Raw genomic sequence first — 18,581 nt, forward strand, 5'->3', positions numbered from 1 at the left:
TTTGGGTGATTTAGGGAACACACATGCGAGTGCATACAGACAATGTGAACGTATATCTTCCTCTTATCTGGGAGAAAGAAATGTACATGTAAGGGGCGCAAGTGTGCATGTCAAAATTCAATGAATTAAGAGAATTTATGTCACGAATATGCAACTGGATTAGACAAATGCCTTTACAAGTAAGCAAATGTGCAAAACAAATGCTAGCAACAGGGTGTCCCAGGGCAAAAAAGTTCCTCTGCTCCAGCATGCTCTGATGTACTTGCTCAGATCTCCTAACAAATAATAAAAAGCATGTCTTTAGGCAGTTTTGCCAACAACATGGCTTCTCTTACTAATGACCTTGTTGCAAAGAATCTCCAAGAGAGCATCCATATCAGTAACACTCCATTTGCTAGCCAGTCTCCAAACACAAACTGCCATTGATTCAAGTACTCCATTGGACCCAAGAACTTCCATGCCAGAGACAGCCACATGAGATATAGCACCTTGCTTCAATCAATTTAATTGAGGAGACTGATCTTGGCAAATATGCACCAGCTCTTACATAAGACCAGCCCTGCTGAATCAGGCCCAAGGCCCATATAGTCCACCATCCTTTTCACACAGTGGCCCACCAGATGCTTCTAAGAAGCCTACATGCCCTCTCTCTTACTGTTGCTCCCCTGCAACTGGTATTGAGAGGCATCGTGCCTCTACGGCTGGAAATGGCTTATAGCCACCAGACTAATAGCTATTGATAGACCTGTCCTACATGAATTTGTCCAAGCCCCTTTTAAAGCCATCCAAGCTAGTGGCCACCACCACATCATCACCACCACATTGTGGCACAGAATTCCATAGATTAATTATTCACTGTGTGAAAAGAGTACTTCCTTTTGTTGGTCCTAAATTTCCTGGCCTTCAGTTTCATGGGATGACCCCTGGTTCTAGTGTTGTGTGAGAGGGAGAAAAATTTCCTTCTGCCCACTCTCTCTACACCATGCATAATTTTATACATTTATAATTTTATGTAGCCTTGCCTCATAAGGAAGGTGCTCTAGGATCCTGATAGTCTTGGTTGCCCTCTTCTACACCTTTTCTATTTCTACAATGTCCTTCTTACAATATGTTGACCAGAACTGTGTGCGATACTCCAAATGTGGCTGCACCTTAGATTTGTATAAGGGCATTATAATATTAGCATTTTTAGTTTCAATCCCCTTCCTAATGATCCCTAGCATGGAATTTGCCTTTTTTTACAGCTGCCAAAAAAGGCTTTTTTTTTTAACTGAAACAAGTGAATAGAATATTTTAAACTGAAATAAGCAAATCCCATATTTGCTAGGGGAGTGAATTTGGACTGGACCATGGGCATGAGGCCCAGTCGGTTCAACAAACCAGTTCGAACTGGTTCGTGATTGAACCAGCCCAGTTTGCAGTGGTCTAGTTCTCAGACCAACTGGTTCTGCACATCCCTAATGTTTGTCCAAAGGGTACGGACTTTGGAAAGCTGAACAACTTTTAAAGTTGATCATATTATTAAGTGGATCAGAGCCCTAAAAACCTATTTGTTTGGCCTGGCCTTCCAAGGCTTGTAAAGTGGTGGTGTTTTTTAAAAAAAGAATTTTAATTGGTTTTAAATTGTTTTAATTGTTTTTGAATTGTTTTTAGCATTGTGTTTGAATTGTGGGTTTTATGTCTTTTTAAAAAGTTGTTGTACATTGCCCAGAGCCTCTGGATGGGGTGGTTTATAAATTTAATAAACAAACAAATAAACAAATAATAAATAAATATTTGTAATCCACAATGGCATTCCCAAGTTAATTTGGTTGGCTTGGGGTCACTTTGCATGTTAACAAATTCAAAGCAGATAAAGCATGTATCATCACCACAACCGAAGAGCTACATGCACCTGTTTTTGTACATGTACACACAGTAGGGAGCTGTGGTGAAAGAGGGTGCTTGGTGTGCGAGTTTTGTTTTTAATTTTCGTGTCAGAAGAAAAGTCGGCTTATAATGAAGAACAGATTTGTTGTGAGCACCCTGCCGCCCCACACCTTTATGCCAGACTAGATTAAACAATGCTTATATCAGACCAACCAAGTCCACTTTGCCACGGAGTCACTCACACTTTATATTGAAAGATGCATTTGTTGTCCGGGCTTCTTCTCCGGTCACTACATTCCTGGCCACGCACTGGAAGTTCCCACCATCTTGCTGCCGATCGACAGATGTGAACTGAAGGTTACTCCCTTCCTTGAAACGGCGTTCGGTGTCCTGAACAGGAACTCCGTTCTGTAGCCACTCAAACTCTATGTCGCTTGGTTCTTCCACTTCACAGCGCAAGATGGCACTGCGGCCGTGTAAGGCATCCTGGGAATACGGCTCCTTATTGAAGGATATCTTTGCTTGAACTCCAACCACTGAAAAGAGCAAAAGAGGAAGAACATCAGACCTGGCCCTGGAAGTATTGGGGCAGTAGGACCATCTCTCTCTACCTTATTCCAAAAAGCACAGAGGAAGAGCGCTGAACCAAAGCAAATATACATCCTAGCATGCTTTAAAGGAGCTATTTTGGGTTGTATTAGAATCCGACTAATGTATTATGTATTAATTTTATTAGAAGCCACCTAATGGTGCAGCAGAGAAATGATCTGACTAGCAAGCCAGAGGTTGCCAGTCTGAATAAGAACATAAGAACAGCCCTGCTGGATCAGGCCCAAGGCCCATCTAGTACAGCATCCTGTTTCGCACGGAGGCCCACCAGATGCCGCTGGAAGCCACAGGCAGGAGTTGAGGGCATGCCCTCTCTCCTGCTGTTACTCCCCTGCAACTGGTACTCAGAGGCATCCTGCCTTTGAGGCTGGAGGTAGCCTTTAGCCCTCCAACTATTAGCCATTGATAGACCTCTCCTCCATGAAGTTATCCAAACCCCTCTTAAAGCCATCCAGGTTGTTGGCTGTTGCCACATCTTGTGGCAGAGAATTCCACAAGTTGATTATGTGTAGTGTGAAAAAGTACTTCCGTTTGTTGGTCCTAGATTTCCTGGCAATCAATTTCATGGGATGACCCCTGGTTCTAGCGTTATGTGAGAGGGAGAACAATTTCTCTCTATCCACTTTCTCCACACCATGCATGATTTTATAGACCTCTATCATATCTCCCCGCAGTCATCTTTTTTCTAAGCTAAAAAGCCCCGGGTGTTGTAGTCTTGCCTCATAAGAAAGGTGCTCAAGGCCCCTGATCATCTTGATTGCTCTCTTCTGCACCTTTTCCAGTTCTACAATGCACTTTTTTAGATGAGGTGACCAGAATTGTACACACACTACTCCAGGTGTGGCCACACCCCGCTGGTATGTTTCCCAGACTATGGGAAACACCTATATTGGGCAGCAGCAATAGAGGAAGATGCTGAAAGGCATCGTCTCATACTGCGCAGGAGGAGGCAATGGTAAACCCCTTCTGTATTCTACCAAAGACAACCACAGGGCTCTGTGGTCACCAGCAGTCAACACCAACTCGACGGCACACTTTACTTTAGAATCCTAAGAGCCTAGTAGTTCTTAGAAGAGCCAGAGCTGTGGCGTTTCTGGAAAAATTTGAATTGGAAAAACTTCCTATGCAAGTTTTCCCTTCATTTACATAAATATGCATTTCCCCCTCAAAAAACAAACTACTATACATTTTTTCTTGATGCTCTATAGATTGTGATATGATTTGGCATGTTGTTTATATATTTATACTGTTAAAAAACAAACACACCTCCACCATATCAATTTCCCAGTAATGTATCAAAAAAAAAAAAAATTCAAATAGCCAAGCAGAAATTTTAGAAATTGATTTTTTTTCATGGAAAGATAGGTATGTTTTTCCATAGGAAAAGTATGAGGAATTTTTCTGTTTTGGAAGGTTTCCAAAATGGAAATTTTCAGGTTTTCTGTGGAAAATTTCCCACCCACATCTCTGAGAAGAACTAAATTTCTAATCCTTAGGGTTACACACATCTCTAAAGAATGTCATTGCACTAGAATTCTGCTTTTAAAGGATCCTCAAGCCCTAACATTCTGAGTCTGCTTTAAAACTAAGCCATTAAAGAGACCTCAGAAGCCTAGAACAAATGCTTAATACCAATAATGGCCCAGGAGACCCATGCACACCCAATAAGCTGTCTTCATTTCGAGGTTCAAAGTTCCTTTGGAAGTGTCAGGAGCTATTGCTACAGTCTGAGTGGGTAATAGCCATTCTGAATTAGGTTTCTTCCTCCTATGGTACAGAAATAAGCTTCTAATGGCTTTCCAGCAGCAAAAAGCACAAAAGAGTTGGGCTTCGATAAAATACATTCTCCAGCACCTTGAGACATACAACTCCCCTTGTTGGCATTTCCAGAAGCAAGCCACCAAGATACTATAGGGCATCCAATATACAGCTAGGGAGCATGCTTTCATCTCCAAAACGATTCTCGACTTATTAAGAAATTTGCAATTACTCTGCCCTCCACATTTGACATTTACAGGAAGAGAAAAGCCTTACAAAGTAAGAAATCAAGTTGAGGATAAAGATCAGATAACAGTTCCGAAAAACGATGGGTTTCAGCAGCACTAAGGCCCCCAGACCCACTGCTCTCCAATCCAGGGCACAAACTTTGACGTCTCTAGGTGTACAATGCATTGCTGTAATGTGAAACCCACACGAAGGCATCCTATTCTAACTTGTAAATTTAGAATGGAATAATTTTATGTGGAAAGAAGAGTTTTATGGTTAAATATATGCCTTAACAAGGCCCTGAGGTGCTTATGAGATGGCCACCATCTGGGACACCAAAACTGAGAACTGCCAGACCTAACAGCAGGGAGTCTTTATAGCCTAAGCTATAAAGCCACGGCGCCATAGCTAGGCTGTAAATGACTCTCTTATGCTTAGTGGACCACAACGTTTCAGAGACCTCCCAATTCACACATGCACAATGCAAGGATCCAAAGGCTTATTTCAGACGATTCTGCAAAGTGAACCACAACGGCTTTCCACTCACTTCCCCTTTCAAGATCCTCTCAGTCCCAGTGATGTGGGTTTTCTGGAACATTTTGAAACCAAAGCAATTGAGATCTGATTTAACATGTCTGGATGATCTGCATATTTGGCTTTAATTTATCTTGTTTATCCTCCACAGTATTTACAAATAAATATCCTGTGAGTGTGTATTCACACATGAATTTTACAAGTATTTATTTTTCAGGGATAGTCACCTTAAAAAATCTTGTTTGTAAATGAAATTGCTCAGAGTTATTCTGTCCACTCCTTATGATGCTTTTTAAAAAATGATGCATTTTTTAAAACCTAAAAAATGTGCAATGAAAAATATAGTAGTGGGAGGTTTTCTGCCCAACTTCACTGCCATAGGAACACTGGAAGCTGCCTTATATCAAGTCAGACCATTGGTCCATCTAGCTCAGTACTGTCCTACAACTCCAGTCATTCCTGGCTATTGGCCATCGTGGCTGGGGGTTATGGGAGTTAGCTGGGGGGCCTAAGTTGATCAGGCCTGGTCTAAACTGACTGGCAGCAGCTCTCCAAGGTTTCAGGCAGGAGCCTTTCCCAGCCCTACCCAAAGATGCCAGGGATTGAAACTGGGACCATCTGTGCACAAAGCAGATGCCTTACCTTTGAACTACTGCCCCAAGCCCTAAAGGGAATATCTTACAGTTCACATGTAATTACCCATCCAAATGCAAACCATGGTGAACCTTGCTTAGCAAAAGGGACTGGCCCTGCAACTATATTCAGTCCCCATAAGGCAGGATCTTGTGGGCACAGGGGTGACGTCTTGCCACAGACCTTAGCAATGTTGTGTTCCTGGATGTCAAAAGCAGGAGGTGAAACAGGCATGACCTTTAAGAAACAAGGGGTATGCATGCTGTATCACTTCAGAGGGGGCAAACTCAGGCTTCAGAAAGCTATTTCACAGTTCCAGGAAAAAAGAAGAGGCATTTCTTGAGGAGGAGGCAGGAAGGAAGAAATAGTGGCAGGCATTTCAACCTTGAAATTAATCTATCCTTCCATTTAGCCATCTGCTAGACTCTCACTAGAATATTGTGGTCAATGCAACAAATGCTATTACGCGTTTCCTTCCTTTTTGGTTTTTCCAGTTAGTGCAATAAATGCACCATCACTATTTAATTCTTGCAAGGGGGGGGGTTAAAAAAAACTAGATGTGATCAAAGCATTCACATACACTTTCCTAGGGTGGCATTTTTTGTTGTTAGGAGACACTATTTCCCCTAAAAATGCAAAAGGCTGTTACTAGAGAAAAATATGCTTGTCCCATAATGACTGTCATTTCCATTGCTATGTGGAACATGGATGTGCCTGTGATACCACTACTAATCACACTGTTGCAATTTCCTCCTCTTCCCTGCCATTCCTAAATCACTTTGTACATTTTTTCAGAACCTGTATTTCACCTTTCTTCCAACGTTTAAGCCCTCCCCTGCTACAGCATTAAAAGTTATACAAAACCTAACACATGGGATGACAGCACTACAGCCATAACCTTCTACCACAAAATTGTGTGTGTGTGTGCATTTGAATGGGTGACCACATGTGAGCACTGTAAGATATTCCCCTCATGGGATGGAGCTGCTCTGGGAAGAGCAGAAGGTTTTGACTTCCCTCTCTGGCTTCTCTGGCAAGATAGGGCTGAGAGAGATTCCTGCCTGCAACCTTGGAGAAGCCTCTGCCAGTCTATGTAGACAATACTGAGCTAGATAGACCAATGGTCTGACTCAGTATACGACAGCTTCCTATGTTCCTATGAGATTAAAACAGAGAGACACGGGCCTTGGGCCACTCTTTCGATCTGAAAGATTCATCTCAGAGTAATTCAAGTGGCTAGCTAGACCTGTGAGTTTATGAAAATAGCTAAGCACGTACCATTCGACCAAATCTCACAGAGCCAGCATCTGGTCTGCAAACCACCAGCTCTACACATTCCAAAGCTCTGCTCCAACTGGGGTCCATCATTTTGTGGCTACCTGGAACTCTCTACCCTGGAGCTCACGTGCTCAACCTTTTCAAAAGAGGGTCACAGAACAGAAGGAAAGAGCAACATTTCTGCACACATAATGCCCTTTGAAGAAAGTTTACTGAAAGTCAATGCTTTGATCTGGCCAATAAACAGATATAAAACAGGAGTGGGCATAGCCTATGGCTCTCTTTTTTGAGCTGCTGCAATAAAAAAAAAAATCTGTGCTGAAGGACTACAGGGGGGACATACATAGCAGATGTTTGAAAGACAAATAAAAGTTGAGGGGTTTCTTTGTACCCTTTCACAGGAACCAAAGATGCATTTCACAAGTACTACACCACCTCAGACAGGTAAGTAGATGAACCTCCAAAACCATTCCAAACCAACAAGAAATGCAACATGTTTTTACCTCAGTTTGCTGTTTGGCGAAATACAGAAGTGGCCAAATACCTTGCTTTCTACTTAGGGGCTGGTAAAAAGTAAGGTGTGACATCGAGTCGGTGTCAACTCCTGGCGACCATAGAGTCCTGTGGTTGTCTTGGGGGGGGGTTACCATTGCCTCCTCCCATGCAATATGAGATGCTGCCTTTCAGCATCTTCCTATATCACTGCTGCCCGATAGAGGTGTTTCTCATAGTCTGGGAAACATACCAGCAGGGATTCGAACCGGCAACCTCTGACTTGGTAGTCAAGCCATTTCCCCACTGTGCCATTAGGTGGCACAGGGGCTGGTACCTGAGCCTAAAAACAAAATATTCCTGAATAGGTTTTACTGTTTTCCAGTAGTTATCTTCCCTCCTTGCTCTTCTTCCCGACATACTAACAAGTAAGGCCAACTCTTGAGCCACCAGACTGGTTTTAAACCTCTGGGAGACTCAAGGTGCTGATTTGGGCAGCAATTTTTCATTTGAGAGTGGCTCAAAGGCAACTTTAAATCCTATTAGCAGTCCCTAAAATCACAAGGTCAAAACTTCAAAACTCTCCCTAAGTAGTGGTGGTGGTGGGGATTAGAGAGAGATCATAGATGGGGAGAAGTGGACAGCATTGAAACAGTGAGGCCACACAATAAATCCCCCCAGGGCCAATTAAAGTGACTGATGGCCTTGGAGAATCAAGAGAGACAAGAAGAGCAAGCCTGCACATCTTAAGCTGCACGAATGGAGAGGAACTACCTGGGGAGTGCTGGCAACGTTATTAGCATCAAGGGAGAGATGAGACAGAACTATTCCTACGGAACAACACATCTCATCTAGTATTTGCATGGAGCCCTCTGAACTGGATCATTATAATTCCCTAGGCTGATTTTGCAGATTAAAGAGCCGAGATTGACACTGTAACTTTTCCAAGGACACCCAGTAAATCAATAGCCGAGCTGCAATATTTTGTGATGAAATAACTGACCCCTTGAAAAATAATCCTTCAACATATCCTGAGAATGGACTAAAGGCCTTAATCCCTAGCTCTTATTTTATTGAGGGCTTTACTTGCAATTTGTCAAGAGCAATCTGCTGATCGGAGATTTAAGGAAATGAGGCTCTACTCCAATTCTGTTCCGGCTGCAGTTTATCAGTTTCTTTGACAGCCCTGCTTTTAAGTAAGGGAGTTCAGGCCACGTTTAAGGAAGGTGACAGAGAATGTTTGGGAAAAGAGGCACAAGGATCACAGCCACGTTTGGATAAATACGAGAGATGTAGCACTTGTATAAGCTCTATGATTTGGGAGGGGTGGGGGTTGGCACTCATCGAGATGCCTTCTAGTGGCCTGAAAGCAGGTGTGTGGTGTGGAAGGCTGCATCTGCAGCAGCTGCTGCCCACACAGCTATCACTCAAGTCAGTAATGATGGCTCAGCGCAGTAGTCACACCTATGATAACGACCAGGTAGACTGCTGTCAGCAACGGCTCCTTGTCACCATTTCCACTCACTCAGGTGAGCAGGTAAGCTGGTGGTGGTGATGGCAAAGCAACCAATACCCACCCATCCCCTCTAACTCTGCAGCAGATGGAGGAGGAGGAGGTGGTGGATGAGGCAAGCCCAGGTGTGTCTTACTGATGAGAGGGCCTCAATTCTTACTGTCACCTGGGGAAGGTGATGGTGGTGCCTGGTGCTCCTTAGCAGCCTGTCCTTCAAGGGTGTTGGAGCTTCAGGAGCCAACATCTACATCTATAGGGATGTGCACGGAACCGCGGAGCTGCGGACTGGCACTGGGGTGGGGGGCTCTTTAAGGGAGGGGGAGGGTGTACTTACCCCTCCCGCCGCTTTTCCCTGCTGGCGTGCGTATTTTGGTAAGCCTTTCCCCCGATCGTCAGCAAAAGGCTTCAGAAAGCCTTTTGCGTATGCGCACGTCGCGCGCATGTCATATCTCCGCGACATCCATGACGCGGAGGTTTTCTGAAGCCTTTTGCTGATGGCCGGGAGAAGGGGTGGCAGGGAGGTACCCTGCCGCCCCAAAGGCTTACCAAAATATGCGCGCCAGCAGGGAGAAAGCGGCGCGAGGGGTAAGTACACCCTCCCCCCAACCCTAAAGAGCCCCCCAGCCCAGCATCAAACTGCCCCCATGTCCAGACCAGTCCGGAGGCCTTCAGAATGGCCTCCGGACCGGTCCGTGCATATCACTACACATTTCTCTGAGGCGTACCTATCACTAATCCCATGTATGACAGCTCTCGCGAGAGTTTGCAGGCAAGCTGCCGGCAGTGGGAGAGGAAAGTGGCAGCAGACAAGGCGGGAAACAAAATGGTGGCGGGGAGAAGAAAATGGCGGTGGGCGGGCAGGCGAAACTAGAGGTGCAGATGCTCTGTGCTCGGCCCAGCTAGTTCTCTCTTAAAAGATCAAAGCTATTCCTTCCAGGTGTAAGTAGATTTGATAACAGGAAACCATGAAAACCGTGTGCAGCTTTCAATCCCCTCTTTCCAGAGTAGAGCTGACCTAGCTTCAAAGACCCATCAGGTTCGGTATATGAGCAACCATTTAATCCCAGTGGGATATCACTACCTTTGTCACTTCTGTTCAGAGTAACTTCACAGCAGGTTTGTAGGCACACTTACAAACACACGCTTACACCCCTGACACTCCACCTTGATCTGAGAATTAATTTGACAATTGTTACAGCAATACATGTGCTAACAGCTACAGTCAGACCCCACGCATGGTGATGATCACCAGTTAGGTTTAAGTTAAAATGGTTGTTACTTGGTAGTTCACCACTGGGACTTAGAAGAAGATCTTTAGAGTGGACTATATTGCTATCCCTCTCATTGCAGGAAGGAAGGAGCATTCAACTGTATCAATGAGAGACTGCAGCTGGAATGGAGAGACAGGAAAAGGATCAATGAACGGCATATGAATGGCAGGAAACCGAGGCCAAATCATTTTTTCTACCTCATCAAAACGCTCACCTGGGGCTTTAGGGTCAAACTGCCCGCATGGAGAGCCCAGCTGAGTCACATGGCTAGTTCTGAAGCTGCAGAACCATTGACAAGATTATGGTGGGAATTGCTCCCGTGTATCAGCTGCAGTGACGCAGTGGGGAAACAGCTTGCCTAGAATGCAAGAGGCTGTTAATCCAAATCCCCACCAGTATGTTTCCCAGACTGTGCCTAGTAAATACATGTGTAGTCACCTATATTGGGCAGCAGCGATATGGGGAGGTGCTAAGGCATCATCACATACTGCGTGGGAGGAGGCACTGGTAAACCATTCCTGTATTCTACCAAGAAAATCACATGGAATGTGATCGCTAGGAGTCAACACCGACTTGACGGCACAATACCTAGCCAAACTAAACTAGCTTTTACCTAGAAGATCTCACAACTAGTACTCCAGCGAGGGCCTACAAATAGCTGCACATTTTGCACTCCTCAGGTTACAAGCCGGCTATAGAGAGGGGAACAAAGGGCAATTCAGCAGTTGCTGCTCTCCATCTGATTCAGTCCCCAGGAATGAACTCTCACGTGGAACACGGCCAAGCAGCCTGGAATTTCAGGGTCAGTCTGATACGAGACAGATGCTAAGAGGCTTATACATAAAATACTCGTCATTTTAAAGAAGAAAATCCAAAGCAACAGAAAGGGCTCATGGCGGCTGCTGCCAGCCTCCCAACTAGTTACACCAATGGGTTTTGTTTGATGTTTACTAATTTGGGTACAAACAGTTAAGTCCTGAAATTCTAGAGAAAAGAGAGGAAGTGTTAAGGTTATTTTAAATGATTTGCTCAGTGCTGCAAATGCTGTGCCCAGCTCTTTAACAACAGCTGGCAAAGATCGGAAGCTAACCCCTTTCCTCCTCCACACTTCCTTCCATTTGGGCACTTGACAGGCAGCCAGACCCTTCTAGCATGCAGCTGTCTAGTTCCTTTAAAGACATGTCCCTCATCCCAAAGCTAGATAATACACATCCCTTGTACAGGCCACTCTTTCTCCTGTGAAAACTGACAATACTGATAATTCAAGATATTGATAATTCAATGCCTTTAAAAATCACCTCATATTTAGGAAAGAACCTTCTGCTGATCAGAATCCAAATGAATATTTAGGTGAAAATCACCTCATTTTAGGAAAGAACCTTCTGCTGATCAGAATCCACATGAATATTTAGGGTTCCAGCAATTAGGTGAATTAAAGGTTTAAAAAAAAATAGAAAAAAGAAACAAAAAAAGAATTGTATATGAGTATAAATCACATGCATTACTATACAACTTAAATACTCAAAAATAGCATAGAATATTCTCTTAATTATCCAACAAGCAATCACAGCAACTTTAAAAATATTCAGTCCTATGTCAAACACATGCAAAACATCACCAGAACAGTTAGCTTCATTTTACCAAAAATGAATGAAAGGCTGCCAGTTTCTCTTGTGCATGTTGCATTTCTGCTTCGCCTCCCTTATCCTGACATACACTATTCATTTTGCCATGACAGCATAACAATGCATTTTTTCTTCCCATTCAGTTAATAAAAAGACTGCCTTTACCTTTTCAGTATTTGGCATGACATATTCTAACTGCAGACAACATAAAAGCAATTAAGACTTTGGGGAATTCTTAGCATATGATGATTAAAAAAACCTAAAGGCTCTAAATCTATTCTAGTTCCTATAATATTCTCCATTGCCATCTATATTTGAATTCAACAACGATGAGCCTATTCACATGTCCACTATAAATGAAAAATTGTACCAATTTCCTCTCTGTTTATTCCCTCCATCCTATTCCAGCATGAGCTCTCTCTCCAAGAACGGAGGCTGTGTGGAGACGGGTGCAGTTGCACCTATAACTCTGGTCGGCTCACTTGCCCAGTGCACAGGGCAGGATCCAGACTCATCATGACCAGGTCTCCCCAGTGAAATGAACGAGACTTCGCGTGGTCAGATCTTGTTTATTTCAATAGTGCTTAGCTTATATAGCCCAGCCAGCCCCCTTGCGGAATGATGTCCCGGCTTCCATTTTACTTATTTACTTTACTTATTTATTTAAACATTTTTGTGCCGCCCAAAACTTACATCTCTGGGCGGTTTACAACAGAATACAAAGTAAAACATTCGTTAAGACAAAAATGAGGGGGGGGTGCACACACACACACATTACAACAATTTAAAATTTTTAAAATAATATTTTAAAACAGCATTAAAACCATGAACAACATTAATTAAAATTAAACTTTGCTTGAGCTATTCTATATAAGACTTCTGCCTCCAATCTTGAGGTGAGCTTTTCTGGTCTTCTGCTTCAAATTATGGTAGCCATATTACCAAACTGTCTTTCACTAATACTGTATCTCTGCTTATAGCCAGAATTGCTACTCTGCAATTCATTAATCTTGTGGAGGAAGCAGGCATAAAGTCTGCATCTGCCAGATGCTCAAGTTCCTTATGGATCAATTGATTAGGTTTCACTCCATATCAACTGTATTCAGAAGGTTCTGCTCTAAATGTTGTTTAAATCTCCCAGAATACATGGTCCACATGGTCAGGATATTCCCCTGAACAGATTAAAAAGAAAAAGAGGCATAAGAAGTCTGATTGTGCAATATTTAACTGATTTCATCTGGGGTAAGATCTCTTTGGGTCCAATGACTTAAGTTAACTGAACTTAACTAAGTTTCGAGGTACAAAATCAGGGATTTGAGTCCCTCTACATTCCAACAGAAGATGTTTAATGTTGGATAACCTGCAATATTCATTATTTATTTGTTTGTTTATTATTTATTCAATTTCTATACCGCCCTTCCAAAAATGGCTCACAGCGGTTTACACTAGAGGAGAGCTGGTCTTGTGGTAGCAAGCATGACTTGCCCCCTTAGCTAAGCAGGGTCTGCCCTGGTTGCATATGAATGGGAGACTTGATGTGTGAGCACTGCAAGATATTCCCCTCGGGATGAAGCCGCTCTGGGAAGAGCAGAAGGTTTCAAGTTCCCTCCCTGGCTTCTCCAAGATAGGGCTGAGAGAGATTCCTGCCTGCAACCTTGGAGAAGCTGCTGCCAGTCTGTGAAGACAATACTGGGCTAGATAGACCAATGGTCTGACTCAGTATATGGCAGTTCCTATGTTCCTAAATAAACAAAACAAAACACAACACCAAAAAAGATGGATCCCTGTCCCCAAAGGGCTCACAATCTAAAAAGAAACATAAGATAGATACCAGCAACAGTCACTGGAGGTACTGTGCTGTGGGTGGATAGGGCCAGTTACTCTCCCCCTACTAAATAAAGAGAATCACCACATTAAAAGGTGCCTCTTTGCCAAGTGAGCAGGGGTGTATGCAGGTGATCTTGAAGTAAACAACCTATTTGCAAAAATGCTTTACATGCAGTATGTTCCTCGAAGTGATAATGTGCTTGACAAAACCTAAATGCTGCTTCCACAACTGTGCATCCCCGCAGGAGGGCACATTTATAGACTAGATGCCATAATTCAAGTGATTGGCCATCACTTCTGACTATTTCCTCTTGCCTTCTTTTGTCACTCCTCCTTCCACTTCCCCTGCTTTAATCAAGCCCCTGCCCCCTCCTTTCTCCATTTCGCTTCTTTTGCCTAGCACCTGTGTGACATGGGAAGAGCTCAGACAATTACTGCCAGAGCCTTCACCACAAAATCCCCTAATGCATAGCAATATAGCTGCTAAAAGGAGACTGGCTGGGGCCACGAATACAAAGGCAAAACCCCAACAGCCAGGCACCAGACAGATACTCATCAGCTGTTCTATACCTCTGCTCAGCTGTGGCTTTAATGCTAATGCTCCCTTTCCAATGCCAGTCACAACTCTCAGTTTTAAACACACCAGGGAACAAGAGCTCAGCTACAGTTGGCTAACATGTACCAATTTTCAAGTGCTCCTGCCATTAATTAGTCAAGAAAGGATGCAGGCACACCAAAGGTCACTTCCCTAGCTAGACTAATTAGCTCTACCATTTAAAACACAAATTGCTGTATAGTAAATGTCACAAGAATCTGAAAATTGGATGACACTTGTGATCATGTTAAGACTGGAAATGCAATTAATTTAGCTGAACTGTTGGATGGGTTGAAAGAAAAGGAAAGGAAAGGTTGTGCCGTTGAGTCAGTGTCAACGCCTGGTGACCACAGAGCCATGTGGTTTTCTTGGCAGAATAAAGGAGTGGTTTACCATTGCCGCCTCCTGTGCAGTATGAGATTATGCCTTTCAGCACCTTCCTATATCGATGCTGCCCGATATAAGAGATTCCCAGAATATGGGAAACACACCAGCAGGGATTTGAACCAACAGGCTCCTGAAAGAAACTCACCTCATTTTAGCGTCTATAGCTTGTTTAGTTGGATGCCTCATTTTAAAGCTTGCATCCCTTCCTGATACAAGATGACAAAGCATAAAAAAATAAGTCCACTGTGTGAAGATGATTGTTCATCAGATTTCTTACCAATTAAATGGCGCTCTGTATGTTTTCTGCATATCGCAAGCTCTTCCGGGAATCTCAAATATTGTAAACTTTGTTGTGTTAGCCAAGGAGATAGGGAGCTACAGACATTATTCTGAACAACTTCCCACTCAAGATGGCAGTCTAGGCCCCCTTTTAAGAGAGCAGTGTTCATTCAACACAAAGAATCTGGTTAGAGTCTGCTTAGGCCAGATCTGCTCCACTAAAAGCAACACCATTCTAGCCCTATGCCTGTGATGTGCCTCGATGAAAGACGGGGCCATTGCCAAACCACTCCAGTATTCACACAGAGCTCTACTTGATTATGTTCTCAACTATTTCATCAAGTCCAGCCTTTCATACTTTTAAATAGGTCAAATTCTGTACTCATCACCTATTAAAGCTGAAAATAGTGAGGCAGTATTTTATAATACCCCAAATAATAATAGTGAGGGTATTTATAATATCCAAAGATTTAGTGCAATAAAACATCCTAACACCAAAAAATTAGGATTCCATTATTTAATTTATTTTATTTATCAAATGTGTACACTACCCCAAGCTTTCGCATCTGGGCAGTTAACAATAGCATAAAACAAGTTAAAAACATATACAAAAAACTTAAAACAATTTAACAATTTAAAAATAAACCAGAGGTTAAAACCTAATTTTTTTTAGGAAGCTGAGAAAGCTTGGGCGAAAAAATGGGTTTTCAGGTGTTTTTTGAAAATTGCCAGAGATGGGGAGGATCGTATCTCAGCAGGGAGCACATTCCACAATCTCGGGGCAGCAACCGAGAAGCCCCGTCTCTGTGTAGCCACTAAACAAGTTGGCGGTAACTGGAGACAGACCTTCTCAGATGACCTCAATGGGCGGTGGGGCTCGTAGTGAAGAAGACACTCTCTTAAATACCCAGGGCCTAAGCCGTTTAGGGCTTCATAAGTTATAACTAGCACTTTGTATTTTGTCCGGAAACCCATTGGCAGCCAGTGTTGCTCCATCAGTAAAGGAGTAACGTGGTCTCTCCGAGATTATCTAGGGGAGTGTGGTTGCTTGCCCCCCCACTGGAGGTTTTCAAGCAGAGCTTCTAGCTCTGGATTTTCTACAAGCATGAGCTGGACTAGGTGGCTGACAAGACTCATGAACACCATGATTCAAAAAACATGTAAGTATATGAAGATGGTAAAAATATCTGCAGTCAGAACACGCAACTGACTTGCTTCCCATCCTAGTAGTCATGCAATAGGTTTCCCTCAGCACTGAACAATGCTTCAGATTAATCTTTTAGTATTTTTGATTTAAGAAGCAGACAGAATAGTTAAAGGAACCTCAAGAGCTTAATTCCCTGTTCTTCATTGCAAGGCCTGGGGGCCAGTAGTAGCCCCCATCAACCCTAAGTGAGGCTCAGCCTTGCGTGACGCTTCAACCAAACCTGGATACTCTGCACAGTTCCCCTGGCATCATGCGGACATGGCCATTCTCACAGTGCAGTGCTGTGTTTTGCCCAGCACCAGTGGGCAGGGCTCCTTTAAGGAAAACAATCTTCTTAAGTCCCTGTACCATCTTGAAAGGCATGCACAGCGTGCTGGGAAGTATAGCCCATCCTAGGGTGCTCTCTTTCTCTCTCCGGCTCCATCTCTCTTAAAGGGTCCTCTCAGCACTGAGAAAAGTGCAGTACTGTGAAGAGGTCCAGCATGGTGACCTCTGAAGGTGGTTTTTTTGTTTTGCCAAAGTGGGCCCTGAAAACCACTGCCTTAATGCAAACTCTTGCCCAAGGCAGAATTCACCATGCACCAAACCCATATTACCCCAGTGGTGGGGCATTATACCTAGGTGGCCAGATTTGGCTTTAAAAAAAGCCAAATTCTGCCTTACGGCTCATTTGACCCACGAGTATACCCCTTAGGTTCTGGCAACTCTGCCTAGGAAAACAGGAGTAAAAAGGTGCCCCTGTCCTTTATGAGCAATTTTGATAAGAAATGGTTTTGTAAAGCCACCTTGTAATCACATGCCAACCCCCTTTCTCTGCCACCACCCCTCCCACCTGCAAAACTCAGATTACCATGTTGCCAAGTCCGTGTCCTTGAGATTAATTTTTCTCCTCGTTGTAAAGACAGGTCTAATTTTCTCATCTTGGTGACAGAGAAATGCCAAAGGCCGTTTCCATCATCAGCTGCCGTATACCCAAAATAATGACTTCCAATGATGACCTGTTTATCCGTCAATTCACAGCAGCTGCTGCTTAAACAACAAAGGCTGCCTAAGTATCTCAAGGCTACAGAGAAAACGGAAACACATGCTCCTATATTAAGATACACATGTGAAATTAGCAATGCAGCATATCAACTTCACTGCAAATTTTAACACACCAAATGTTTGCCATTTAATACAGTAAGAGAGATTAAAAAGCAAACAGATAGGGACACTGTAGTGAATGTTGGTTCACGTACTCTCACGCAATCGTGCTCATTGACTAGTATTTAACAATGTAGGTATCTTGTTTGACTTGTTTGTGTCTTCTCATCTGTGGCATACATTTTATGGGAAAATATTACAGTAGTTTAAAATAGGGGTCATCAAGGAGATTTGATTAACTATATAATTCAGCACCCTCTTAACCAAATCCCGCATTTTATTGCTTTTTAACAAATTCCCCATATTGAATTAAACATGACTATGTTGTGTTTTCTGGACAAGATTCCACTCAGATGACCATGAAAATTGACTTTTGTGGTCAGTTTTGGCATTCAACATACTGACAGGAGAGAAGTGGTCTAGGAAGTCCTATACAGTCATATTTAAATTTCAAAAGGGGATGAGTGTTAGTTTCCACTGTAAAATTATGGGACAGGCCTGGAAATTATTTGATTTGGAAGCACAATGTGCAAGGCCCTTGCTTATTTTTTCTGACGTACATGTATTTCCAAACTTATCCTCATGAGAAAGGGCTAGAAAATTTCTCTCTCTCTCTATCTCTTTCTCAATGCTTAGATCTTTATGGAGTCAGCACAGAACACTCACTGGAAACCAAAGTAACACCCATCTAGCTGGCTCAAGGAGATTTTACAGCAGCCCTTTTAAAACCGTGTTTCCGGGAGCCCTGGGATTCCTCAGACACTTATCAGGAATTCCCTATTAAGAAGTGAACAAACTTCCCTAAGGACAGTTTGCCCATCACTAGCAATCTTGACCTGCCATACGTCACTGCAGGAGAGATGGGCATGTTCTAGGACAGGGGCTCCCCAAAGGGGGTAAAAGTACCTATGGGGTACTTGAAGGGCTCCCAGGGGGTGGGGTGGTACTCGGAGCCCTCCTGCCTCCCCATATTGCAGACACACTATTTGCTCCCCATATGAGGATCGCTGGCTTAAAGCTAACACGTCCTCAGCAAATGTGTCCTTTGCAGGAGGAGGAGAAAGATATAGACCAGGGCTGCTCAACTTCAGCCCTCCTACAGATGTTGGCCTACAGCTCCCATAATCTCTAACTATTGCCCACTGTGGTAGGGGGTTATGGGAATTGTAACCCAAAAATAGCTGGAGGGCTGAAGTTGAGCAGCCCTGATATAGACCCTGCTCCTGACCAGCTGGCTATGTGCTGAAGCTCAGTGTAACCCTCCCCTCAGCCTGACAGGCTTCAGAAAATCAGCACTGATTATTCCCATTAAATTTCAGTAGGATTGCTTATG

General features: G+C 43.4%; 1 protein-coding gene across 2 annotated transcripts in view; it reads right to left on the minus strand.

The window, feature by feature from the left end:
- Positions 1-18,581, minus strand: part of PTK7 (protein tyrosine kinase 7 (inactive)) — a 153,145-nt gene that overhangs the window by 36,783 nt on the left and 97,781 nt on the right. For both annotated transcript variants that reach the window (XM_053313098.1, XM_053313091.1), the window contains exon 2: positions 2,112-2,405. In XM_053313098.1, the coding sequence (XP_053169073.1) occupies positions 2,112-2,405 (294 nt within the window). The remainder of the gene's footprint in view (positions 1-2,111; positions 2,406-18,581) is intronic.

This window comes from Hemicordylus capensis, chromosome 1 (genome assembly GCF_027244095.1).
Source record: "Hemicordylus capensis ecotype Gifberg chromosome 1, rHemCap1.1.pri, whole genome shotgun sequence".
Lineage (NCBI taxonomy): Eukaryota > Metazoa > Chordata > Lepidosauria > Squamata > Cordylidae > Hemicordylus > Hemicordylus capensis.